Here is a 27,926-nt window from a genome sequence, read left to right as displayed (position 1 = left end):
AGGAATGTGCCTCCTGTTATGTAATTGTCAGCTCTTGGGTCTCAGGGAGGCCATATTCAACCTTATGTTGGTCAAAGAGCTTGCGCAGGGCATTGATGTAGAGTGCGTGATATTTGTCCACTGTCTTCTGGTCTGGCCTCTTAATCCTGGGAATTGGCAGGGGTTCCCCAACTATGAAAAAAGACAAGAGACAAACATCAGAGTCCCCCCTCCTCAACTCAAACTACCCATCCCTCACTGGGAGCCATGTCCTGAAACTCAGTATCTGGCTTTCCTCCCCTTCTTTCATTCTTTCCCTTTGCTCCAGTCTCATCCTGGCCCCTGTTCTCTGATCATCTAATCAAACCCATGCTCAAGAGAATGCAAGCAAGCTCAGGAGAGTGGTGACAGAACGTGTGTGAATGGTGATGCTCTTGTAGCAGATGCTGATGTCACATCCATGAATGGCCACAACTCTTATCTGTTTAGTTGTCCTACCCACCCTGCTCTCAGCCACACCCATTGCCCATCCCAGATGTGAGTTGGGTCCCCCTGGACTTGATGGATGATTTAAAGTGGGTGGGAAGTGAATGAAGAAACAGGTCATCTGGAGATACTGGAAAGCTCACCAACAGTGGTAATGGGCCGATTGAAAGGCAGGAAGCCCCAGGATCCGTGAGTTAAGCCCCGGCCATGGAAGGTACAGAAATTTAGTCCCATGATTTTTTTGATTGTGTCCTGGAAGGCTTTTTGGAGCAACCTTAACCACGTGCCCTCAGGGAAGGTCACCTGATTGAAAACCTCGTTCTCACCAAAGGAATATGAAGGGACAAGGTATGCCCTGCAAAGAGAGGGGCAGGAGTGTGAGCTCTCTGAGGAAGATCCCCAGAAAAATCCTCTCCAAGGTGGGAAACCTCTCCAACCTCCCCCTTATAGGACAAGAACCCAAGCACCCAAACATCTCCAGCCTCATGTCCCATTCCTGCCATGCCCCACTCTCCCAACTGAACTCTCTGAGGGGAGCTGCTGCTCTGCCTTGTCCTGGTATAGGAAGAAACTAATCTCAAAAGTTCTGTCTTCATTGCATCCAGCATCCAGAGTGTTCTTCGTAAACTGCATATCTGGACATGCCACTCCTCTCAAAATCTTGCAGAGCTCCTCAGTTTGCACCATGCTGCTTCCCTAGGGCCTTTTTGCTCTGGCCTTCCCTCCCTGGCTAGTTTTTCCTCTCCCCACTCTTTCCTTGCAATCTGCTTAGCCATATTAATTGTGCCTTGTATTCTCTCATCTATGTCTTTGTACATTTTGCTTCCTCTGTCGGAAGTGCCTTCCCTCTGTCTTCATGTGGCTCATTCAATTTTGCGCTCAGTCCCAATTTCATCCCCTTAAAGAAACTTTGTTTGACCACCTCAATTCCCCCAATGCGGAGTAGGTACCCCTTATCTAGTGCTTACCTCTCTTCTACACTAACACTGCCCCAACCGTGTATTACAGTCATCTCCTTACTTGCCTGACTCGCCCCATAGACAACAAGCCAATCAAAGGCAAGAACTGGGTCATATTCATCTTTGAATCCCTAGGCCCCGGCATAGCGCCTGACATGCCATAGGTCCTCACTGAATGCCTGAGTTCTTTCTCCCTTTTGGTCTGCCTGGAAACTCGTACTAATATTTCAAGTCACAATTCAGATGTTACCCACCTATGAAACCTCTATTCTGGGTCAAGATTTTTCCATCAATTGGTGCTCACATAGCACTTTGTACACATTTCCATTGTAGTGTTCCATTTGTTTAACAAATATTAAGTTCTTTCTATGTGCCAGCACTGTTTTAGGCCCTGGAGATGCATCAGTGAATACAATGGATTTTTAAAAATTCTGTCTTCATGGAGTTTACTTTTTTTGGGAGGAAGACAGACAATAAACATTGAAAATAGTAAGTAAACAAATAAATAAAATGGATGATCTATAAGAAGATAAGTGTAACCGGGAAAAAATAGAGCAAGATGGTCAGATAACCGTATTGAGAAGAGACATTTGAACAAAGACTTGAAGGAGATAAAGGAATGAGCCAAGCAGTCATTTGCAGGAATAGTGTTGCGGGCAGAGGGAACAGCTAAAGCAAAGCCCCTAAGGCAGGAGTGGGTGGCTTGCTTGAGGGACAGCAAAGAGGCCAGTGTAACTGTGATGGAATGAGAGAGGAGTGAGAGGAGTGAGTGATGAGAACAGAGAGACATCTAAGGACCAGATTATTCCACGTCTCGCAAGCCCTTGTAAGGACTTTGGTTTTTTTTTTTTTTTTTTTTTTTTTGAGACGGAGTCTCGCTGTGTCTCCCAGGCTGGAGTGCAGTGGCGTGATCTCGGCTCACTGCCAGCTCCGCCTCCCGGGTTCACGCCATTCTCCTGCCTCAGCCTCCCAAGTAGCTGAGACTACAGGCGCCCGCCACCACGCCCGGCTAGTTTTTTGTATTTTTTTTTAGTACAGACGGGGTTTCATCATGTTAGCCAGGATAGTCTCGATCTCCTGACCTCGTGGTCCACCCGCCTCGGCCTCCCAAAGTGCTGGGATTACAGGCTTGAGCCACCGCGCCCGGCCAGGACTTTGGTTTTTACTCTGAGTGACAGGGGAGCCACTGGAGCATTTTGAGAAGTGACATGATCTGACTCGTGTTTAACAGGATCATCCTGGCTGAAGCTGGGAATAGACTCTTGGGGGTGGGGGAGGCGGGAATGGATACAGGAAGAGCAGTTAGAAGTGTTATAATCATCCAAGGGGAGAGATGATGATAGTAAACCAAGGGGTGGTAGTCTAGGTAGTAAGTGGTTGGATTCTGCATGTATTTATTTGGTAATTATATGTGCATGGGCCTGTCTTCTTCCATATTGGACTGTGAGTTTGCAAGGACCAGGTCTTATTTACTTTTAAATCCTAAATGCCTAGTACTATGACTGACATACAGTGGGTGTTCAGTAACTGCTGAATGAATGAGGTCTATTTCTCAAACCAGATTGTATACTCTTTGGGGCATGTCTTATCTTTTTGATCCTCACAGCATCAAAGCTAGTGCCTCCCCTTGCAGTTGGTAGATTCTCAGGGCCTCTCAGTTAACAGGTTGATATAGAGTGGAGCCCCGCTTTCCCAGACCTCCAGCCTACCAGGTCAATGGGCAGAAAGTAAAAGGTTTTCTTCTGCTGTTCTTTCTCCAACTTCAAGTAAGAAAAGTGCCCACTGAAATGTATCTGGAGGCCCCAACATCCCTAAGGCACAATGTGAGGGGGTAGACGGAAGGAATTAGAGTGAAGGTGGGGGCCCTCTAACAGGTGCCCAGGGAGGGCACCATTCTGGAGAGGGCTACAGAGGGCCTATGGCACCCTGGCAACAAAGCACTAGAACCTTGGAACCTACCCTGTTTTCAGTGCCAACTTCACAAAACCTTTACGCTGCTTGAGGAGGAGAGTGGAGGCTCCCGGCTGGCACAAGAGAGCTTCAGCAGCTCCACCCACCACAATAACCACGGCATTGCCTGAGCCTTTCTGGGTCAGCAAGTACTTCAAGGCTGACCTACTCACGGGGCACACACCTGTGAAACCAAAGAGTCAAGTGGTAGAAAAACTTCATGCCTGAGGATGGGATGAGGGGTTTTTCCAGGCTCTTCCTGTCAGAGACAGTTCTTCTGTTTTCTGATGATTGCTGTTTCCACCTTTCTGTCTCTGACCTTCGTGTCCTGGGTTATGACTGCTCTAGCCTAAGGTTGGTTGGTCCTTAGGGTCAGCTGTTTGCCTTGGGGGTCTGTGCTTCTGCAGTTGGGTCAATACTGAGTTCCTCTGCCTCTTACATCCATAGCCTACTGCATTTCAGATCAATAGTATCTAAGCCCACATCATCCCTCTCTACCCATGAAGCACAGCCATCTTCCACTCTGCCCAGGCTGACAACACTGGAGATCCTCCAGAGTTCTCTCCTCCAGGGCTAATCGAGACTAGCCACCACAAACCTGCTTCCTCCCTAAGAGCAACCTGCCAAAGGGAAGCCAATGGCTGGGGTTTCTGGAGAGTAGGCAGACCCCTGAGCCTGCCCAAGCCAAACTGAAATGTAGTTGAATGATGGAATGTGAATGACACCCTGTTGTTTAACAACAATCATCTAGCCTTTCCCACTTCTGTCTCCCATCTTTGCCCTGTGCTCACCATCTAGTCTCCACTGGGGCGGCAGAAATTGCCTCCAGGCTCTAGCCATTGAGAAAGAGTCCCGCTCCAGGGCCATGCTAACCTCAGAGCAGAGTAGAAGCATTCTCTGGGGCTCTAGTGGTCCCACCTGGCCCCTCCAGAGAACTGTATCTTACCTTTTAATGTTTGGCTTCAGTTGTTTTCTGGTGTCCAGAAGGATGACTGTTTGTTCAGAGAGAGAGACATTTTTCACAGTGCACTGACCTGAAGCTGAGCATGGGGAAGTTGTTCTGGATACTCTGATGAACTCCTATCCTTTATCCCTTGGCATTTTATGCAAGTGTGAAGGGGTTCCAAGGAGGTAAAAGTCATAGACCAGGAGAGTTTTAGCTAGTATGATAGACTTTAAAATGCTTTTAAGACACCATGGTGTACAAATGACCGGCCCAAAGACGCCAACTGACATCCTAGAGAGAGCCTGGTGAAGTTCACCGGAGCGATCCCATTCACACCTGCTTTTCCCTGCATTTGTGTTTCATTCTTGGCTTTCATCCTCTGATTTGCACTTTGGCATTGGTCCTGAATTCCAGCCTTCTGGTTCTCCCTCTGAAAAAAGTCCTGGTGACTCTTACGAATGCCTATAACTTCCCCTGCTGTGCAACCAAACCCTGCTTCCCAGATCTTGGACAGAAGCTAATGCTTAGCCACATACTCCTGTTACGGGCCCAGGGTGTGCTGGACTTATTTTCTATCATGTACTCTTCAAGCAGGGAATGATTGTCAGGACTTATTGGGGTTGCACCTTTGAAGCAGGTAAAAAAATAGAATTAATTATTTCTTATACTCACCCATTGACATCACATATTCTCGCACAATTGGGATCCAAAATATCCCTTCTAAGGTCCCTACAAAGGGAGTGATGGATGGGAAAATCCGAGCAATGCCAGTGGCCTCAGTGGCAAAGTTGATGAAGACACCAAAAGAGAGAACACCATGGGGGTGATTGGCAATGATGTAGTTGTGTTTGGGAGAAAGATCGTGAGTCTTCACCAGCTGTTAGAGGGAGATTGAGTCAGAGCATTGGCTACAAAGAAGGAAGAAATGACGTGTGGACTAAAATCCCAGCAGGTAGCCTATGTTTCCCTTCGGGAGCCCCAAATCCCTGTTCACTAGGATGTCATCATTGTCATAGGACTGCCAGGGCTCACGATGGTCAGAGAGGCTGACCTGGCTTTGCCAGTGCAGGAAAGGCTGCCATCCACCTGTCTCCCCACCTGCCCATCCATCTCGGGCCCTTGCTTTGCATTATGACTTGGGGCCTTGACCTTCGCTGCTGACCACCAAAGCCTCTGAAGACATGGAGCTGAGTAGGGAGCAAGAGTCTGGGCAACTGAGGGCACCCCGAGGAAGAGTAGTCACCTTTACTGGGAAGTAATTTCGGAAATAAGTCCATAGGGTCCAGTTTCGTACCCAAGCTGAACGCCTGCCGCCTGTGTGTACAGAAGGGAAGGGAAGAGTCCGTAGGGCATTGTAGTCCCTCTACCTCTCCCAGAGGAGGAGAGTTCTGCCTGCAGTCCTCAGGTCACAGGAGGGGCCTCCTTCTGACACCTCAGAACTGTAAGTACTGTCCCTGAATCCAGTCCCCAAGACATAGGAAGCCCCTGCTCCTCTAGAGCTGACCAGAAAGGTGACAGGAAAATAGTCTGAGGCTGGGGGCACCTGCCCAGAGACCTCAACCTCATAATTCTTCCTCAGCTACCTGGTAGAGACCTCTGTCCCTGCTGAGCTTTGCTCTCCCTTCTCCCTCCCCTTCCTTCGCCTCTCCCCTACCCTTGGTTCTCCCTCTCTCCCTCCACCTCCCTCTCCCTGGGCTTCCACTGTTGGCCCAAACAGGAAGACCATTGTGCCCCTGTCTCTTACCTTGACTGTGGGTGTTCCAATCATAGGCGAGCCAGGCTAAGGAGAGCACAGCCAAGGACCAGAACTTACTGAACAGCAGAAAGTAGGGTATAAGGAGAATGGGAATAGCTCCTGAGGAGACACAAAGGGTTCACGCCTTTCAATTCCCTTCAAGTTTTAGTACACCGCTCATAACCCCGGCCTCTGCTCTACACTACAGGAGCCGGGCTAGGCTGGTGTGGGACCCTTCTCTCCTTCTCCCCTCTTCCCCAACCCCTCGCCCTCCATTTGTCTCTGCTGTGGTCTAGGCAGGCCTCTGAGCCCCTGGATCTGGGTCTCCTTGATGGTCAAACTCTCAACTGAAGAAAGAGTTGGGGTCAAAGGACAGCATGGCTTGCTGAATGGGAAGAAGAGTACATTGGGCTGGTAGCTGAATCCCCATTCTGGGACCTCTGGAAATTCTTTCTAAAAGCTTGAACCGCTTTCCTGTGCTGAACTGCTAAGTCTGCATATTCCAGCAGGGACGTTACCCGCAGTGTACAGGCTGTTTGATGCTGAAAAGTAAACATGGATTAAAAACTGCTCCACTTTGGGAGGCCGAGGCAGGTGGATCACAAGGTCAGGAGATTGAGACCATCCTGGCTAACACGGTGAAACCCTGTCTCTACTAAAAATACAAAAAATGAGCGGGGCAAGGTGGCACACACTTGTAGTCCCAGCTACTCGGGAGGCAGAGGCAGGAGAATCGCTTGAACCCGGGAGGTGGAGGTTGCAGTGAGCAGAGATAGCACCACTGCACTCCAGCCTGGGCAACAGAGCAAGACTCCGTCTCGAAAAAACGAAACAAAACAAAACAAACAACAACAACAACAACAAAACTGCTCTACTAGGCCAGGTGCGGTGGCTCACTCCTATAATCTTAGCAATTTGGGAGGCCAAAGCGAGAGGACTGCTTGAACCTAGGAGTTTGAGACCAGCCTGGGTAACAAAGTAAGACCCTATCTCTAAAAAACCAAAAAAACAAAAAACACAACAACAACAACAAAACCACTTTACTATGTTTATTTTGTCCCATTCAAAAGTGTCACGAAGGTTCAGAAGGGGAAGTCTGTGTTAGCAAATGACCATAGCAGGCTGTAACTGCAAACATGATACATCTTACAGCAGTGGGAATGAATTCCATTAAAAAAATCTGCATTCATGAGAAAGAGGGGCTGAGTATACATATGGTGAATAAAAAAGACTTAGCTAAGGGAATGACTTCTTTGACCAGGTACCATGTCATGGCAGATAAAAGTTTCAGGGAAGAAGAAACTCAGGAGTTACCTACCAGCTCTTTGTCTCTTGCATTTTGGACATAAATGAAAATAGCAGGAAAAGGCTGAGTGGACAGTGCTTTAAAAACTCATGTTATGGAGTAAAAGAAACCTTTGTAATAAGCTGAATTGCCCTCATAAGCACTGGTCGAGATGGTTGTTGTAAGCATTCGAATTAGACAGGAAAGAGTGGTGGGAGGAGTTTTATGGGAAGCCTGTCATGGAGAAAAGCCTTGCTATCCATGCCCTTCATCAAAGAGGAGAGTAAATTTGCCAGTTAAGCTTCAGAAGAAAATTCAGATAAAGTTAAATAAGAATCATCACTAATTAAAGTTAGCTTAAGTGTATCATTTCCTTTATATTTTGTTTTAAATACATTTTGTTTGTATTCCCAGTATTTAGAAGAGAGCTTGGCACACAGTATGTGTTCAACAAATATCTGTAGACCGATTGAAAAAGAAATAAGAAAATGTTTTCTGTTTTCATTAGTAAACTTGATGATTACTATTTAGTCAGCATGTATAGTGTTATTTAAATGTGATGTTATTTTAATAGCATAGACGGATTAGTTGTGTGCCTTTCATCTCACTCATTTATCCACCAGTCCTAAAGGCGGTCTAAGAGCCCTTACCTGGGTAACACCATCCCCCTTGTGGAACCTATTGGAACTGCAGGTATGACCCGGCAGGAGACCAAGAACGTTTTTTCAGAGCAAGGCTTCCAGACCCAGCCTGAGTGTCACTAGAGTCGTGCACAGTGACAAAAGTGGAATTTAAAGATATAGGAGAGGCCGGGCGCGGTGGCTCACGCCTGTAATCCCAACACTTTGGGAGGCCGAGGCGGGCGGATCACGAGGTCAGGAAATCGAAACCATCCTGGCTAACACGGTGAAACCCCGTCTCTGCTAAAAATACAAAAAAAAAAAAAAAAGAAAGAAAAAAAAAAAAAAAAACTAGCCGGGCTTGGTGGCAGGCGCCTGTAGTCCCAGCTACTCGGGAGGCTGAGGCAGGAGAATGGCGTGAACCCAGGAGGTGGAGCTTGCAGTGAGCCGAGATCGCGCCACTGCGCTCCAGCCTGGGCGATGAGCAAGACTCCATCTCAAAAATAAATAAATAAATAAAGATACAGGAGAAATAGAGGCCAAATGTGGAAGAGCTAAGTCTCATGGAAAAAGAGTTCCGTGACATAAAGCAAGGGTACCTGAGAAAGGAATGATGAAGAACAAGCATTTATGTATGTGTGACACTCCCTTAGTTATTATGGCCTTGACACCAGAAGATAGTTCCAATTTCTCTTGTCACGTACAAGTGAGGCGTCTTGGAGAGGGTTATCAAAGAGGAAGTTCACATAGGTAGGCTTCTAATTTAGTTTGTAGTGAAGATGGCCAAGACATTCTAATATATGCGCACTGGGGAGGGAAAAAAAAGGAAAAAAATGAAGAAAAAACTAATATATGCGCATTGGTAGCTCATCATAATTTTAACTTGCATTTCTCTAATAGCTAGTGATGCGAAACAACTTTTCATGTGCTTGTCTGCTTTCTGCATATCCTCTTTGGTGAAGTGTCCATTCAAATCTTTTGCCCGTTTTTCTTTTTCTTTCTTTTTTTTTTTTTTTTTGAGACGGAGTCTCGCTCTGTCGCCCAGGCTGGAATACAGTGGCCGGATCTCAGCTCACTGCAAGCTCCGCCTCCCGGGTTCACGCCATTCTCCTGCCTCAGCCTCCAGAGCAGCTGGGACTACAGGCGCCCGCCACCTCGCCCAGCTAGTTTTTTGTATATTTTAGTAGAGACGGGGTTTCACCATGTTAGCCAGGATGGTCTCGATCTCCTGACCTCGTGATCCACCCGTCTCGGCCTCCCAAAGTGCTGGGATTACAGGCTTGAGCCACTGCGCCTGGCCTGTGAGTTCTTTATATATTTTAGAGATTAACCCCTTGTGAGATATGTGGTTTGCAAACATTTTCTTCCATTCTGTGGGTTGCCTTTTCATGTAGTTGATTGTTTCCTTTGCTAGGCAGAAGATTTTTAGTTTGAGGTATTCCTGCTTGTTTATTTTTGCTTTTGTTTCCTGTGCTTTTGTTGTCATATCCAAAAAATCATTGCCAAGGCCAATGTCAAGGAGCTTTTCCCCTATATTTTCTTTTAGGAGTTTAATGATTTCAGGTCTTACATTTAAATCTTTAATCCATTTTGAGTTAATGTTTGTGTATGTTGTAAGGTAAGAGTCTAGTTTCATTATTTTACATGTGGATGTCTAGTTCAACACCATTTATTGAAGAAACTATCCTTTTCCCATTGTGTATTCTTGGGACCTGTTTCAAAGATTAGTTGGCTATAAATGCATGGGATTATTTCTGGGCTATCTATCATATTTCACTGGTTTCTGTGTCTGTTTTTATGTCAGTACCATAGTGTTTTGATTACTATGGTTTTGTAATATAGTTTGAAATCAGGAAGTGTGATGCCTCTAGCTTTGTTTTTTTCTCAAGATTACTTTAGCTATTCAGGGTCTTTTGCTGTCTCATACAAATTTTAGGATTTTTTAATGTTTCTTCTAAAAATGTCATTGGAATTTTCATAGGGATCGTACTGGATCTATAGATCACTTTGAGTAGTGTAGACATGTTAATAATATTAATTTTTCCAATCCATGAACACAGGACATCTTTCAACTTTTTTATGTCTTCTTCAATTGTTTTTCAATGTCTTACAGTTTTTGATATACAGATCTTTCACCTCCTAGGTTAAATTTATTCCTAAGTATTTTATTCCTTTTAATGATATTGTAAATTGAATTGTTTACTTTCATTTCTTTTTTGGATAGTTTATTGTCAGTGTATAGAAATGCAACTGACTTTTGGATGTTCATTTTATATCCTGACATTTTACCAAATTCATCTATTAGTTCTAACAATTTTTTGGTGGAGTCTTTAGGGTTTTCTATATAAGATTATGTCATCTGCTAACAGAGACAATTTAACTTCTTTCTTTCCAATTTAGGTGCCTTTTCTTTCTTTTTCTTGTGTAATTGCTCTTGGTAGGACATCCAGTACTGTGTTGAGTAGAAATGGCAGAATGAGCACCCTTGCCTTGTTTCTAATCTTAGAGGAAAAGCGTTCAGCTTTTCACCACTGTGTATGATGTTAGCTGTGGACTTTTCATATATGGCCTTTATTATGTTGAGATCCATTCCTTCTATGTCTAACTTGCTGAGAGTTTTTATCATGAAAAGATGTTAAATTTTGTCAAATGCTTTTTCTGCACCTATTGAGATGATCTTATGATTTTTATTCTTCTTCTGTTAATGTGGCATATTACATTTATTGACATATGCATGTTGAACCACCCCTGCATCCCAGGGATAAATCCCACTTGATCATGGTGTATGATCCTTTTAATGTGCTGTTGAATTTGGTTTGCTAGTATTTTGTTGAGGATTTTTTGCATCTGTGTTCACCAGGGATATGGGCCTGTAATGTTCTTTTCTTGCAGTATCCTTGCCTAGCTTTGGTATCAGGGTAGTGCTGGCATTGTAAAAGGAGTTTGGAAGTGCTCCTGCCTTTTCAATTTTCTGGAAGAGTTTGAGAAGGAATGACATTAATTCTTTTTTTTTCTTTTGACACACAGTTTCACTCTGTTGCCCAGGCTGGAGTGCAGTGGCGCGATCTCGGCTCACTGCTCCCTGGTTCAAGCAATTCTTGTGCCTCAGCCTCCCGAGTAGCTGGGACTACAGGAGCATGCCACCATGCCTGGCTAATTTTTGTACTTTCAGCATGTTGGCCAGGCTGGTCTCAAACCCATCACGTTGGCCGAGCTGGTCTGGAACTACTGACCACCTATGAAGCTTTCTGGTCCTGGGCTTTTCTTTGTTAGGAGGTTTTTGATTATCGATTAAATCTCATCTGTCATTGATCTGTTTAGATTTTCTTCCTTCATAATGTATTCTTGGTAGGTTGTATGTGTCTAGAAACATATCCATTTCTTCTAGATTATCCAATTTGTTGGCGTATGATTGTTCATGGTAGTCTTTTATAACCTTTGTATTTCTGTGTTATCAGTTGTAATGTCTCCTCTTTTATTTCTGATTTTATTTATTTGATATTCTCTCTCTTTTTTCCTTGGTTAGTTTAGCTAAGGGTTTGTTACTTTTGTTTATCTTAGGGTTAGTTTATTCTTTTTTTTCTAGTTTCATGGGATGTAAAGTTAGGTTATTGATTTGTGATATTTCTTTTTTCTTTATGTAGGTATTTATCATGATAAACTTTCCCCTCAGAACTGTTTTTGCTGCATTCTATAAGTTTTGGTTTGATGTGTTTCCATTTTCATATGCTTCAAGATACTCTTTGATTGCCACTTTTAACTCTAACATGAGATAAGAGACAAAAGTATTAAAAATAACTACAGCTGCAATAATTTTTTAATGGATACATGATATAAAAAGATGTAAAGTTAAAAGTGATTTACACACTACCATTTTGGATTTGATGATATATTTACCTTTACCAGTGAGTTTCATATTTTTATCTGTTTTAATATTGTTACTTAGTATCCTTTCGTTTCAACTTGAACACCTTTCTTTAGCATTTCTTGCAAGGTAGGTCTAGTCGTGATGAACTCCTTTAGCTTTTATTTGTCTGGAAATGCATTTTTTTGTTGCTAGAGATGGGGTCTCATTTTGTTACCCATGCTGAAGCACAGTGGCATGCTCATAGCTCACTGAAGCTTTGAACTCCTGGGCTCAAGCGATCTTCCTGCCATAGCTTCCCAAGTAGCTGGAAGTCCAAGTAGCTGGACATCACCATGCCTGGCTAATTTTATTAGTTTTATTTTTGCAGAGACAGAGTCTCACTATGTTGCCCCAGCTGGTCTCAAACTGGCCTTAAGCAATCCTCCCACCTCAGCCTCCCAACATGCTGGGATTACAGACATGAGCCACCATGCCTGGCTTTGAGAATGTCTTTATTGTTCCTTCATTTATGAACGACCACTTTGCTGGTTATAGTATTCTTCATTGGCAGTTTTTCATCTTTTAGCACTTTGAATGTATCATCCCACTCCCTCCTGGCCTGTAAGATTTCTGCTGAGAAGTGGGCTGATGAGGTTCCCTTGTATGTGATGCAACTCTTTTCTCTTAATGCTTTCAATATTCTCTTTTGTCTTTGACTTTTGACAATTTGATTATAATGTGCTTCAGGATATTCTTCTCTGAGTTGATCTTGCTTGGGATCCTCTGAGCTTCATGAATCTTGATGTCCATTTCTTTCCTAGGATTTGTGAAGTTTCCAACCATTATTTCTTAAAATAAGCTTTCTGTTTCTTTCTCTCTCTTTTTCTTCTCCTAAATTATGGGACTCCCATAATTAGTAGATTCATTTGCTTATTGTGTCCCATAGGTTCCTTATGCTTTCTTCACTCATTTTCATTTTTTTCTTTTTTGTTTCTCTAATTGGCTAATTTCAAATTACCTATCTTTGTGTTACCCATTTCTTTCTTCTGCAGGATCAAGTCTGCTATTGAAACTCTTTCTTTTAGTTTTCAGTTCTGTCATTGTATACATCAGCTTGAGGATTTCTGTTTGGGTTCTTTTTATGGTTTTTATTTCTTTATTAAACTTCTCATCTCATTTATGTGTTGTTTTCCTGATTTTGTTTAGTTGTCTGTGTTCTCTCACAACTCACTGCACTTCAGGATGACTATCTTGAATTCTTCATCAAGCCTTTAATAGATCTCCATTTATTTGGGCTGTTACTGGAGCTATACTAGTTTACTTTGGTAGTGTCACGTTTGCTGGATTGTTTGTTATTTATGTAGCCTTTCATTGGTGTCTGTGCATTTCAAGGAGCAAATTAGTCTTTATAGACTGATTTCAGCAGGTTTATGGGAGGGCTTCTGCTAGGTCACTGGGTAGGTCCCTGGGCAGGCAGGACAGGCCCAGGACTGTGGCTGAGAAGGGATAGAACCAAGTCATAGGGCTGCCTCAAGGTCTATAGCCAAGACTGAGGCCTGCAGGCCTGCCTCCATGGGCATGGACAGGTGTGCCTCCTGCCAGGTTCCTGGGTGGACAGGACTGCTCTGGACAGTGCAATGGAGCTGGAGCCAAGTTATGGGGCTGTTTCAGGATCTGCTGCGGTACCAAGGTTAGCAAGCTTGCTTCCTATGGCACAGACAGGCACGATTCCCAGCAAGGCCCTGGGAAGGCATAATTGCTCCCATACCACAGCAGAGTGTGACCAGAGCTGAGTTATAAGGCTGCTTCAGGGTATACTACTGGGACCAAGATTGGCAGTCCTGTAACTTGAGGCACAGATGGTTGTGACTCCTCCTGGACGCCTTGGAAGATGATTTTGGTGGCAGAGTCAAGGCCAAATGGCATTGTAGCTGAGTTTACAGGAGGATGAGACTATTTCCAGGTCTGTAACCTTCATCACGGTCAACAACCCTGGGTGTGGGTCTGCCCTCTCAAAACAGCCTTCCTTGGTGTTGGACTCTACTAGAGTTTTGCAGCATCCTACCTGGGTCCAAAATCCCCACAAAGGTACTTTGGTCCACGGATGGCTGCCAAATTCTTGTTGCTCTGGAGAGATGTGATGGACTTCCCATTCACCATCTTGTTGATGTCATACTTGAGTCAATTTTTATAGAGCCTGAAGTTTGGGTCAAGGTTCATTTTGCCACATATGGACATCAAATTTCCCTACACCATTCCTTGAAAAGACTTATTCATCCTCCATTGAATTGCTTGTTCATCTTTGTCAAAAATCAATTGACCATATTCGTGTGTTTATTTCTTGACTCTCTTTTCTGTTCTGTGGATCAATACATCTATTCCTTGACAAATACGTCACTGTCTTGATTGCTGTAGTCTTGTACTAAGTCTCAAAATCAGATGGTATAATTCCTTTAACTTTATTCTTTCTCAAAATTGTTTAGTTATTTGTAGTTTCTTTGTTTTTCTATATAAACTTTTGAATCAGCTTGTTTATTTCTACAAAAACTCTTGATGGAGGTTTTTAAATTAAACTTTTTATTCTGACAAAACAAGATTATTTTAATAAAGTCTTGTATAATCTTCATCTACATCTGCCCATTGTCAACATTTTACATTTGAGTAATCTTTAAATGTAAAAATGTAAGTATATACATATGTTTGTATTTGAGAATACATCACAGAAATTACAACCTTTTGCTTCTAAATACTTTAGCATGTATTTTGCAAGAAAAACGATATTCTCTTCCCTTATAGCACCCACAATGCTATTACCGAATTTGGGAAATTTAATATTTTTGCAAAACCATTACCTAATATACCCTGGCTGTGATTTTTACTTGAATTGCATTATACTTATAGATCAGTCTGGGGAGAACTGGCGTCTTTACTCTGTTGAATCTTCGAATCTGTGAACATGGTATGTCTCTAATTATTTAGATCTTTTATTTTATTCATCAGCATTTTACAGTTTTTAGCCTATGAATCCTGTATGGTTTATTAGATTTATTCCCAAACATTTTATTTTTGAAGATATTGAAATGGTATTGTTTTTTAAATTTCCGTTTTCAACTCTTCTCTGCTAGTATATAGAAATGTGATTACTTTTTATGCATGATCTTGTATCCTGTGACTGGCTAATCTCATTTGTTAGTTCTTGGAGGTTTTTGTTTTATTTAGAGTCCTTGGGATTTTCCTTACAGACTATCATGACATCTACAAGTAAGGACAGTTTTATTTCTCATTTTTTCCTATCTGTATGCATTTATTTCTTTTTTTCTTTTTGCCATATTGCATTTGCTAGGGCTTTTAATATACCGTTGAATACAAGTGGTGAGAATGGACATCCTTGCTTTGTTTCTAATCTTAGGGAGAAAGCATTTCGTCTTTCATGATCATGTGCGATGTTAACTGTAGGGTTTTTTTTTTTTTTTGTAGATGCCCTTTATCAGGTTGAGGAAGTTCCCTTCTATTCCTAGTTTGCTGAGAGATTTTATCATGATTAAGTGTTGAAGTTTGTCAATTGATATGATTACGTGGGGTTTTTCATGCTTGGATGGTTAATATGGTAGTTTACATTGATTTATTTTCAAATATTTACACTTGCCTTCTTGGATAAAGGCCACTTGGTCACGGTGCATTATTCTTTGTAATGTATTGCTGGATTCAATCTGTTAATATTTTGTTGCTTTTTTCATTTATATATATGAGGGATCTTAGTCTATAGTTTTCTTTTCCTTTTTTTGTACTATCTTTGACTGATTTTGGTATCAGGATGTGGCCTCGTAAATGAGTTGGGAAATGTTCCTTTCTCTTAAGTTTTCTCGCAGAGATTTCATAGAATTCGTGACATTTCTTCTGTAAAATGTTTGTAGAATTTGCTGTTGAAACCATCTGGGTCTGAAAATCTCTTTTTAGAAGGTTTTTAACCTTCTAAAATTAAGATTATAGTGATGGGTTATTTATTTCATGTTAGGTGAGTTTTGACTGATTGTGGTTGTCAAGGAGGTCTCCAAATATAATTGCTAATTTGTCTATTTTTCTTTTTAGAGCCATCAGTTTTTGCATCATGTATTTTGAAATTCTATCATTTGAGGCACACACATTTAGGATAGTTGTTTTCTTGGTGAATCATCCCATTTATCATTACATAGTGTCCCTCTTTATCCCTGATCCTGACTTTAAAAAAAGTTAAACCTGTATAGCCTCAAATTGCTAATGATTACTAGCTTAAGTTGAAAATGGTACCAATATGACCTAAGTGGGTCCTTTCTTCAAATCATCTCTGATTCCTCTCACTTGCTCACTTATCCCATAGATTAATAGCCAATATCTATTGTACACTTATCATGTAAAACTAAGCGTTTCACATGGCATAGTTTATTTAATCTTCATAAAGACCCCATGAGAACAGTAATCATTATCATTTTGTGGATGAGGACCTGAGGTTCAGAGTGGTTAAATAGTTCCAAAATTACACAGCTAGGAGGTAAGTGAACCAGGGCTGAGAACCAAGATTGTCTTACTCCAGGGACTGTACCCTTAACCACCAAGCTCTAGCTGTTACTTCCATTTAGTCAGGTACTAATTCTTGCCACTTCTGCCTTCCAGATCTCTTTCAAATTATTATATTTCCCTCCTCCATGCTACCACTTGCTCAAAGCCACCATTATCTCTCACCTAGATGACCACCAGTGTCTTCTAAATAGGCTGCCTGCTTCCATTGGAGCCATGACCCAGCCAGTGCATTAAATGCAAGTCTGTCTCTGTCACTCTATAGCACGTAGCCAAGGACATGGCTGGTTTGTCAAGGAGGCATATCTGTGGCTTTATAATTACCTATTGTTAACTATGATAACCTATTCAGTTAACTATAAATATAAGAACCTGTGGGAGTACATGGTAATTTAACAATTCAACAATTAACGTGGTTTCCTGTGGCCCTTAGGATCAAGTCCGGTCTCCTAACCCTGGTTTAGAAGGATTAGGAGATCTTGGTGATCTAGGCCCTGGCCACCACCTTGTCCTTTGCATTCCACCATGCTATTCTTTCAGCTCCTTCAAGTGCTCTCTAGCTTCAGGGCTTCTCTGCATGCAGTCCCCTTTGCCTGGAAAACTCTCTCTTCAGCTCTTTGTCTGGCTAGTTCCTATTCATCTTTCAGGCCTCAAGATAAATGTCATAGGTTCAATATTTTTAGGCCATCTTTGACTTCTTTCCCTTTCCAAAAAAACCCAAAACAAACAAACAAACAAACAAACAACAACAACAACAACAACAAAACCTCTTCTATCCATCTTCCTGTCTCTGTCCCCATTGCCACTGCTATGGTCCAGGACTTGATTTTTTTCTAGTCTGGACTGCAGTATTTTGTCTGCCCTTCAGCTACTGGTTTCTTCCCCTCCAATCCATTTTCCACACCTCTGCCAGAAATTTTTAAAAAGCACAATCACATAATGTTGTTTGCTTTCCCTAAAACCATCAATATTTTCCAACTGCTGACAGAATAAAGTCTGAACACATTGGCCTGGTATTCAAGGCCCTCACTGGCCTAGCCCCATATATCTTCCTAGCCTCATCTCTCAGTGCCTGTACTCACATTCCTTATGCTGCAGCCTAGTATTTCTCAAAGTGTTTCTCAGCCTAGTGTTCCCATGCTCTGTAGGGACATTAGATGATCCAAGGTGGTATATGGATAAAAAGTTATTTGAATGCATAGAGAATAAAAGCAAATTCATGGTAGCAATATAAAATTTCCTGTTAAAATACATTAATTTAGGCTACAGAGATGACTTAATTTGAAGGAAAAGTATGTTAAGTAATAATAGCATGGGTGGTACACAGCTGTGGAAAGAGCCAGAAGGTGGGACACAAATGGCTAAAGTATGGGAAACAGGGGCCCGACCACCTTTGTCTACTTCCCATTCCCTCAACTCACCATGTAATTCACATTTCTGTGCCTTTGATGATGCTGTTCCCTTATTTTTATTACTCTGTTTCCAACTTTCTGCTTATCAAAATTCTCTCAGGCTTTAAGGATTAGCTCAAATGACACTTCCTTGTGATATCTTTGCTCATCTCCTGGTCAGAATTAAGGACTGCCTCTTCTGCACACTCCCAAGACACTACTCGTGCTTCTTTCTGGTTCTGGTCCATTTTGTTTGATTGTGTAATTAGTACCTCATATGTCTGTTTCTCTCCCTATCAGACAGTAAGCTTCTTAAAAACAGCCTTTAGCACAGTGCCAAGCACAAAGAGATAGCTTATGATAATTATTCATTACATTGAATTATAGTAAAGGAAGAAGTTCGATTTCAAAATTCTCCAAGTTGCAGGTGAAAGTTAATAGGAAGAGAAACCACCAATGCCCTTATTCCAAATAAGGAAAGGCCTTCTGAAGTTATAAGGTGTGCATGTGTGTGTAAGGATATAGGCAACGAATTATTTCCAGTGTAAGGTGAAAGCCTATAAATCTTATGGGTGAAAACATTATGTTTCATGTTTCGGGGCAATGACCTAAATCTGAATGTTGGCAATGCTTGCCAAATCTAGTCAGTTGGCTCAATGCCTTCAGAAATTAAAAAAACAAAAAAACAAAAAAACAAGGGTAGTTTGTCAAAGAGGAATCCTGTAGCTTTGTGATTACTTGTTGGATCCAAACAAACTATCAGTATAAGAACTTGTAGGAGTGACAGGTAATTTAAAAATTCAATAAACATTGATGAGCCTACCTCATATGAAATCTCTATGTTAAAAGCCATGGGGACAGGGTTGGGAACTGGAAAGAGGAGGGTGAAGGGAGTAAATATGGAAATGATGAAAAGAATGCATGCATGGTCCTTGATACCATGTATTGACCATTTGTTGTGAAAGGCACTCTATTCAGCACTTAATGTATATTATCTCATTTAATGTTCTTGCAATCCTCATAGGCGGATAATTTTATTATCTCATTTTACAGATGAAGAAACTGAGAATCAGAGAGATCATGTATCTTTACTCCAAGCTGTAGGAAAAAAGTAGATAGCATTTGTTGCATCTTCATTGTGTGCCAATAACTATTTTAAGTACCTCATGTGTATTAACTCATATTAATACATGTGGAAAACAAAATTCCTGTCTTCCAGAAGCTCTGGGTTTCTTGGGAAAGGTAAGGTTCAGAGTTGAATTTTGGAGAAAAGGTAGGATTTTTGTCAGATGGCTTGGTAGAGGAAGGGTCCTCCATGCACAAAGAAGAACTCGAACAAAGGCCAAGAGATGGGAGAGTCCAAGGCCCGTGAGTAACATCATTACCTGCAAAAACACAGGCAGCCTAAGGAAGCTGTGGTACAGGAGATGAAGCTGGGAAGGAAACTGGAAAGATTAGGCCTGATGCTGAAGGGAATGAGTAGCCAGTAAAGGTTATTAAGCAGAGAGCAGAAGAGTAGCATGATCGTGTCTGTTTCAGGAAGATAATCTGGAATAACTGTGAGAGCAAGAGAAACTATAGGCAAAGAGATCAGCTAAGAGTTTTGGCATTCAGATGAAAGCCAGTGGGAACCTAAAATAGGCTACCATTTCACATAGCAATTTGAAAGTCACCAAGGAGGTAGAATTTTCAGCCCAACACAGCTGATTTGATGCTGGGGTGATGGAAGGGGATTAATGAAAGATGCCGTGATGGGGTATGTGGGAATGCTGGGAATGCATCAAAGTCTAGGCCGGGCGTGGTGGTTCACTCCTGTAATGCCAACATTTTGGGAGGCCAGGGCAGGAGGAGCACTGGAGTCCAGGAGTTCGAGACCAACCCAGGCAACATAGTGAGACCTCATCTCTACAAAAAAATTTTAAAATTAGCCGAGCATGGTGGTGCACACTTGTAGTCCCAGCTACTCGGGAAGCTGAGGCAGGAGGATCGCTTGAGCCCAGGAGTTTGAGGTTGCAGTGAGTTATGATCATGCCACTGCACTCCAACCTGGGAGACAGAGCGAGACTCTGTCTCAAAAAAGAAAAAGAAAGAAAGAAGAAAGAAAGAAAGAGAAAGAAAGAAAGAAAGAAAGAGAGAGAGAAAGAAAGAGAGAAAGAAAAGAAAGAAAGAAAGAAAGAAAAGAAAGAAAAAGTCTCTATCTGCTTTAGTTATCATTTTTCCTGAAGATGCAATAAAGTCAGTGTCTAAGGTGTCTGCCTCAGAGGAATGGTCGTCACTCCTCTGTTGATCAAGTGGCAAGGTTGGCAGTATCTTATCAGGTGTGGTGGTTGGGCTCCAAGTAGTCAATTTCGGTAGTTGAAAGGAAGAAAATTAACATGTATTGAGGATTTTCTCACCTCAGAGGTCTCTGGAACAGTCTTGAGAGGCAGGTACTATGCTGTTTCTGTTATGGTACAGGGTGAATGACTTACTTGCTCAAGGTCACGTAGAAAGTAACAGAGACTTACTTGCATAAGGTCTCATAGCAAGTAAGTGACAGACTGGTCCATCTGACTCTGAAGACTGTGTTCTACTTTTATTTATTTATTTTGAGACAGGGTCTCGCTTTGTTACCCATGCTAGAGTGCAATGACGTGATCACAACTCACTCTAACCTTTACCTCTTAGGCTCAAATGAGTCCCCCATTTCAGCCAGCACAATAGCTGGGACCACAGGCATGCACCACCATGCCTGGCTAATTTTTTGATTTTTTTTTTTTTTTTTTCTGTAGAGATGGAGTCTCACTCTGTTGCCCAGGCTGGTCTCAAACTCCCAGGCTCGAGTGATCCTCCCACCTCGGCCTCCCAAAATGTTGGGATTACAGACATGAGCCACTGAACCCAACCTGTTCTATTTTTTACAGTACCAGAAACCAGAGAAAGAGGGCAGGCCCACACACCCAAAAAGGATGTCCAAGGGAGAAAAGAAAGAGTAAGAGTGAAAATAAAGATTTCTGCTGAGGAAGAAGAAATCTGGAAGACCTTCAAGTTAGTGTCAAGCTTGATCTTGCGTGAAATATAATGATGATAAGAAAGAGCTCCTGTTCTCATGGAGCTTATTGGGTAGAGGGCACAAAAGATATAATGGCTGCTCCCCAGCCTATTCTTACAAAGTGCTCTAGACTTTCCGAGGCGATGTAGTCTTGGGTTGTCTGGAAAATGTACAGAGAAGATATGATTTGAGTAATATCTAAAAGGAGGCGCTGTCCCTGGAGAGTCCAGGAAGAGCTATCATGCCGTCTTTCCAGTGGCAGGAGTAGTAGGAGTAGTGGGAGCAGAGGTGAAGGAATGGGAGAGTCGATTTCCTGTTTGTTTAGTGAATAGATTACCTGCAACGCAAGGCAATCATGTAGGGAAGAGTAGGAGGATGAGCTGGCAACGGGTTAACACCAGAGAGTGGAGGAAGACTTTGAATGCCCAGTCTGACACCTTTATACATCACCACATAGGCAATGGGAAACCACTGACTATTTTTGAGCAGGAGAGGGATGTAATCAAAGATGCTTTTGAGACGGTGGCTCATGCCTGTAATCCCAGCACTTTGGGAGGCTGAAGCGGGTGGATCACCTGAGGTCAGGAATTCGAGACCAGCCTGGCCAACATGGCAAAACCCTGTCTCTACTAAAAATACAAAAAAAAAAAAAAAAAAAAAAAAAAATAATTAGCCAGGTGTGGTGGCACATACCTGTAATCCCAGCTACTTAGGAGGCTGAGGCTGGTGAATTGCTTGAACCCGGGAGGCAGAGGTTGCAGTGAGCTGAGACTGCCCCACTGCACTCCAGCCTGGGCAACAGAGTAAGACTCCATCTCAAAAAAAAAAAAAAAAAAAAAAAAAAAAAAAAAAAAAAAGGGATGCTTTCGAAAGACCTCCAGAAGCAGGCACTGGAATAGATTGGAGAGGGTGGAGATCAGAGGTTAGACGATCAGGAAAAAGAATATTGAGATAGTTTAGGGGGATGGTGATACAAGCCCAGAAGAGATGAGGGAAAGCCATCCTCTGAATGAAAGCTGGCCCTGAGAGGGGCTGTCAGAGCCACAGCCTAATTCTAAGGACATGAATATTTGTATTCCAAATCTCCTCCAAGCCATTTTCTCATTCCTCTCTTCTTGCTTCCTCCCTCCTTCTTGTCCCTCTGCCTTTTCTCCATTTTCTCTATTTCCTCCCCATTACTTCCAGTAATGCTCCGTAATCAGCTATGATTCTGAACATCATTTGGGAAGGAGGGGAAGCACTGAGGGAGGCTCTGAGCAAGATAGAAGGAAGGAAGGAAAGAAGGTGAGAAAGAAAAGGAAGAAGGAAGGGTGGAAGGCAGACATTTCTGTAGGAGCATTTCCCATGAACCAGGCTGAGAGAATAGGGACACAGACTTAGAGGGATTGCGGTACTTGTTTGGAGTCACATAGCTAATTGCCATCTAAGTCTGATGAACTCCAGAACTCATGTCCTGTTTGCCATGTCACGGTGACTCCCTTTCCTGTCTCCCCTGATCTGTTCAACTTGTATAATATTTTCTTATTCTGATACCCTAATATCACTTTGTCATGGCTCTTTTCACTCACCACAGTCTGTCTTACATTGTAGTGATCTGTGTATGTGTCCAGCACTGGCACATAAAATAGGGACAATGGTTGAATGAATGATTGGTTTATCTCTGTTACTAGATAGTAAAGAGCCTGTAAGGATCTCACAGCAAGGACAGCCCAAGATCTTATCATTAGTATTTACTCTATAACTGTTGGATTGAACATATTTGAATGTCTTAGGCACCTCTGTGGGCATCACGCCCTGTTGGACACTGAAGCTACCTTGGTAACTTTCAAGACCCAGGATTTATGTTGTAATTTCTAGCATAATCACTAAAAGAACAGAAACAGGGCGTATAGCACCTGAACAAGAAGAGAAAGACAAATGGAATGGTAAAGCTAATCAGTCTAAAAGAAGTCAAATCAAATGGCCAACAAGCACACGAAAAGATGCTCAGCATTATTGATCATCAGGGAAATGTGAAGCAAAACCACAATGAGATATCGTCTCACACTCATTGGGATGGCTATTATTTAAAAAACAGAAAATAAGAAGTATAGGTGAGGATGTGGGGAAATTGAAACTCTTGTGCACTGTTGGTGGGAATGTGAAATTGTGCAGCCGTTAAGGAAAACAGGATGGCAGTTCCAAAAAAAAAAAGTAAAAACAGAATTACTGTGTGATCCAGGAATTCCATTTCTGGGTGTGTATCAAAAGCATTGAAAGCAGAGTCTCAGAGATGTTCGTACATCTATATTCATAGCAACGTTACTCACAATAGCCAAAATGTCAAGGCAACCTAAATGTCCATCAGTAGATGAATGGAAAACAATACGTGGCATATCCACACAAGGCACTGTATAACTCAGCCTTTCAAAGGGAAGAAATTCTGACACATGATACCACATGGGTGAGCCTTAAAGCCATTATACTAAGTAAAATAAGCCAATCATGAAAGGACAAACACTGGAATAATCATTCCAATTATATGAGGTACCTAGAATAGGCAAATTCATAGAGACAGAAAGAATGGTGGTTTCCAGGGACTGGAAGGAGGGGAAATCAGGGAGTTATTGTTTAACGGATACAGAATTTCAGTTTGGGAAGATAAAATTCTGAAGATGGATGGTGGCCATGCATTGTGAATGTACTTAATGACATGTACTCAGAGCACACTTAGAAATGGTTAAAATGGTAAATTTTATGTTCTAGGTATGGTACCACAATAAAAATAACTTTTAAAAATGAAGGTGAAAAAAATCCCATTTATTCTCTTTTAAATTATTTTTAAAATTTTTTAATTTTTTATTTTGTTTGAGACAGAGTCTTGCTCTGTCACCAGGCTGGAGTGCAGGGGTGCGATCTTGGCTCACTGCAACCTCCGCCTCTCGGGTTCAAGTGATTCTCCTGCCTCAGCCTCCCGAGTAGCTAGGACTACAGGCGCATGCCACCACACCCAGCTAATTTTTGTATTTTTAGTAGAGATGGGGTTTCACCATGTTGGCCAAGATGGTCTCGATCTCTTGATCTTGTGACCCGCCCGCCTCAGCCTCCTGAAGTGCTGGGATTACAGGCGTGAGCCACCACACCCGGCCCCATTTATTCTTATGTGTTTCCACTGAAGACACATGGGTATCATCCCCACTCCACGCCTCCAGCTCTTCTGGGACAACTAGAAACCATTGAAATTTGGGGGTGAAGGGGCATTACTTGGAGGCTAATCCTCACCTTCTTGGTCCCTCACATATCCAGTTATCTGATACACTCTCTACCCTATACCAAGCAGGACGCACTGTCCTTTGAGAGAGGAAATGAAATAGAGAAAAATATATATGAGAAAGTATCATTTTCTGGCAGAAAAATGAGTACATTTTAATTAGAAAAGCTGCCTCGCCCGGGCGCGGTGGCTCATGCCTGTAATCCCAGCACTTTGGGAGGCCGAGGTGGGCACCTGAGGTCAGGAGTTTGAGAACAACTTGGCCAACATGGCGATACCCCGTCTCTGCTAAAAATACAAAAATTAGCTCAGCGTGGTGGCAGGCGCCTGTAGTCCCAGCTACTTGGGAAGCTGAAGCAGGAGAATCGCTTGAACCCGGGTGGCAGAGGTAGCAGTGAGCCAAGATCGTGCCATTGCACTCCAGCCTGGGCAACAAGAGCGAAACTCCGTCTCCAAAAAAAAAAAAAAAAAAAAAAAGCTGCCCCAGAAGAGCCTTCCTGGGTGGAAGAGGCCCTACACCTAAAAGGACCCGCTCACAAAACTCATCCTCTCTTGATATCTTTTCCCTGCTCTCTCTGCCCCATCTCTGCCCATTCTTTCTGGGATCCTGATTTGACACAGTTGCTGCCACCCTGATAGCAAGTGTCTTAGGACATTCCTGTGTCCCTCACTTTCCTGGCTGAGGGCCGGAACTTATCAAAGGGGTCTTTTTGGGGAAGTTAGGGGAAATGCAAAGGAAAACAAAAAGAAACTATGAAAGTCTAGAAACAACTAAGTTTACTAACAAAATCACTTTCTTCTCTCGATATAGCTAAAGTCAAGCCATCAATGGGCTTAACGTGTTTTGATTTTAAAAAGGCTTAATAAGTCTGCATTTTGAGAAGGCTGTGGACCCCTCTGGCAGTCTGGTGAAGCCATGGACCCTTTCTCTGAATAATATGTTTAAATGCACAAAATAAAATACACAGATTTACAAAGGAAACCCATTATATTAAAATTCAGTTATCAAAATACTACCCACAATGTGATATAGTAACATATGTGCTTCTTGATGTATGCATTAAATAACCAGATCTAACAGCAGTGCCAATAACTACTGGTATTTTGAAGTAGTCGTGAACATAAATGAAATTTCGAGATACCTGCAACAACTGTAATATGAAATGCAAATCTCTGTGATGTCTGTTACTGACACTCACAGGTACTCCTAATACTTTGTGGTTTATTGCCTGCATTCATCATTGAAGGAAATACTACATTTCAATTAGATGTTAGTGGAAAGAAAGAGGCAGTTTGTTTTATTTGTTTTTTTGTTTTGTTTTGTTTTTTTGTTTTTTGTTTTTTTGAGACGGAGTCTTGCTCTGTCGCCCAGGCTGGAGTGCAGTAGCACGATCTTGGCTCACTGCAAGCTCTGCCTCCCGGGTTCACGCCATTCTCCTGCCTCAGCCTCCTGAGTAGCGGGGAATACAGGTGCCCGCCACCACGCCTGGCTAATTTTCTGTTATTTTTAGTAGAGATGGGGTTTCACCGTGTTAGCCAGGATGCTCTCAATCTCCTGACCTCATGATCCTCCTGCCTCGGCCTCCCAAAGTGCTGGGATTACAGGCGTGAGCCACTGCACCCGGCCGAAAGAGGCAGTTTTATTCATCCCAATTCAAAGTACCCCCCCATCCACCCTGAATTTTTGGTCTATAGGACCCTGGTTGAGAGCCTCTGCTCTAAGGATCATATAGCCTCCCATGGGTTGGAATCAGCTATCTCCTACCTGTCTCATCCCTCAGGATGACATTATTTCTCCTCATCCAGTTTTCAAGCTTGCCCCTGTAATTGACCGCCCCCAAATCCCTGGTTTCTGGCAAGGAAAATCTTGGAGCTGTCAGCCCGTTTGCAGTTTGCAGTCCAGCCTGGGCGACAAGAGCGAAACTCCGTCTCAAAAAAAAAAAAAAAAAAAAAAAAAAAAAAGTGCTTCTTAGGTGGGAGAGGCCCAACACTGTTGACTTCCGTGCCGTGAGTCCACGGAACAACTGGCTCTTTCTCAAATTCTGTCTGAGATGTCACTCAGGCAGCCCTCAGATTTTCCAGAATTCTCTCACCGTAACTGTAGACTAGAAAATCACCCAACACCTACCTAGTAACACCAACTCTGTAAGCCACCACCACTTCTGCCCTGTCCCTGAATATGACTCTTTTCAGCTAGTTCATAGGGGACAGCTCCTGAGAAGGCTGGAGTGATTTTTTTTTTTTTTTTTTAAATATCTGGAGACAGAGTCTTGCTCTGTTACCCAGGCTGGAGTGCAGTGGCAGGATCTCGGCTCACTGCAAAGTCCACCTCCCGGGTTCAAGTGATTCTCCTATCTCAGCCTCCCAAGTAGCTGGGATTACCCGTGCATGCCACCATGCCCGGCTAATTTTTGTATTTTTTCTTTTTCTTTCCTTTTTTTTTTTAGTAGAGACAGGATTTCACAATGTTGGCCAGGCTGGTCTCGAACCCCTGACCTCAGGTGATCCACCCGCCTCAGCCTCCCAAAGTGCTGGGATTATAGGCGTGAGCCACCGTGCCTGGCCTGGAGTACTCTTTAAACCAGAACAGCCGCAGCCTCACTCCTGGCCTTTGTGCCTGGCAGATCCTTCCCAGAGGGTGGAGATCAACCAGACGATCGATCTCTTTGGAACCCTCCTCATCTGGAGATTGGACACTCTTTTGGTTTGTTCCCCATGTGCTCTCCAGCCCTTGGGGTTCACTCACCTAAAAATACATAGACTGGAATCCATTGCAAAACAGAGAGGGTTTGGAGGCCCTCCTGGAGATCCAGTCGGGAGAAGAAGGCCATGGTTATGGTGCTGTTCTGTTGTGGTAAGAAGCCCAACCAGAAGGTCAAAACTTCTTAAGCTGAGTTGATTATAGATGCTTTGCTATAATCTCTTATTGTGGAGTGAGATTAGCTACTGGGGTTTTGTCAGACTTGACCAAACCTTTCCCCCACTGCTCCGCCCCAACTTCCTACCCACACATCAGGTTGCAGATCAAGCAGTATAATTGATCTCGCCAGTGGTATCCTTTCTCCACGTGTGCCCCATTGTAATGAAGCAGAAATGGCCCTGGGGTGGCTCTAGCTGTGAGGGAGGGGCACTCTTGATAAATAAGTGCAGGAAGAGAGTAGCTTGGGCCTCAAATAGGACCTCTGAAAAGCACCCCACTCCCTTTCCCTGCTTAAGAAAAGGGACTTGGCAGCCACACTTGTTTCTGCCCTAGGGGTTCCCCCTTGTCTCCTCTTGTCTTCTGCTGAGTCACCTAGCCCACTGGGGCTGTTTTTCTGCACTGGATATCTGTTAATAGACTCCTCAGATCCCTCTTTGTGCCTCTAGTCCCAAGGGCCCTGTCTCAGTGGCCAGACACCTTATCATAGAGCGGGACAAGCATTGCACAGAAGGAAGACCTGGCTCCCAGTCCCTGCCGTGCCATGCTCTTCCTGTGACACCTTCGGAAAACGCTCCATCTCTCTAGAGCTCAGTACCTGCTTCTTAGGATAGTTCTGAGGATTAGATGAGTGAATGAATATAAAGTGCTTAGCACACAGCCTGGGACCGTTTCCTGTCATTACTACTCATTGAGTTCAAGTAACATATATTGAACAAGTAATGTATGTTTCAGGCCGAGGCTTGCTTCTGTGAGATAGCCTTTGGAAAATTGAAGACTGTTGCCAGGTCTCAGACCTTTTTGTTGTTGTTGTTGTTTTTCCAGACAGAGTCTCACTGTGTCACTCAGGCTGGAGTGCAATGGGGTGATCTTGGCTTACTGTAACCTCTGCCTTCTGGGTTCAAGTGATTCTCCTGCCTCAGCAGCCTGAGTAGCTGGGACTACAGGCGCAAGCCACCACACCCAGCTAGTTTTT

General features: G+C 43.0%; 3 protein-coding genes across 5 annotated transcripts in view; 1 reads left to right on the top strand and 2 right to left on the bottom strand.

The window, feature by feature from the left end:
* Positions 1–27,926, top strand: part of PJA1 (praja ring finger ubiquitin ligase 1) — a 1,335,831-nt gene that overhangs the window by 49,552 nt on the left and 1,258,353 nt on the right. The window lies entirely within an intron of this gene.
* OTUD6A (OTU deubiquitinase 6A) overlaps positions 1–27,926 on the bottom strand; it is a 229,278-nt gene that overhangs the window by 94,159 nt on the left and 107,193 nt on the right. The window lies entirely within an intron of this gene.
* Positions 17–26,864, bottom strand: DGAT2L6 (diacylglycerol O-acyltransferase 2 like 6). The gene is made up of 7 exons (XM_050776252.1): positions 26,780–26,864; positions 6,065–6,175; positions 5,564–5,634; positions 4,993–5,197; positions 3,384–3,558; positions 609–820; positions 17–171 (listed from the first exon to the last, which is right to left on the bottom strand). Exons 1-7 carry the CDS (start codon positions 26,862–26,864, stop codon positions 17–19), a joined length of 1,014 nt encoding a protein of 337 aa, XP_050632209.1.

The sequence above is a fragment of the Macaca thibetana genome, chromosome X, assembly GCF_024542745.1.
Source record: "Macaca thibetana thibetana isolate TM-01 chromosome X, ASM2454274v1, whole genome shotgun sequence".
NCBI classification, from domain to species: domain Eukaryota; kingdom Metazoa; phylum Chordata; class Mammalia; order Primates; family Cercopithecidae; genus Macaca; species Macaca thibetana.
This window is presented reverse-complemented; position numbering and strand designations above follow the sequence as displayed.

Excerpts from the sequence above, each read along its gene's own strand:
- DGAT2L6 (XM_050776252.1), bottom strand. The coding sequence starts at position 26,864 with ATGGCCTTCTTCTCCCGACTGGATCTCCAGGAGGGCCTCCAAACCCTC. Across the intron at positions 5,198-5,563 it reads GAAATTACTTCCCAGTAAAG|CTGGTGAAGACTCACGATCT; the intron begins GTGACTACTCTT and ends TCCCTCTAACAG. Across the intron at positions 172-608 it reads TCGGCCCATTACCACTGTTG|TTGGGGAACCCCTGCCAATT; the intron begins GTGAGCTTTCCA and ends CTTTTTTCATAG.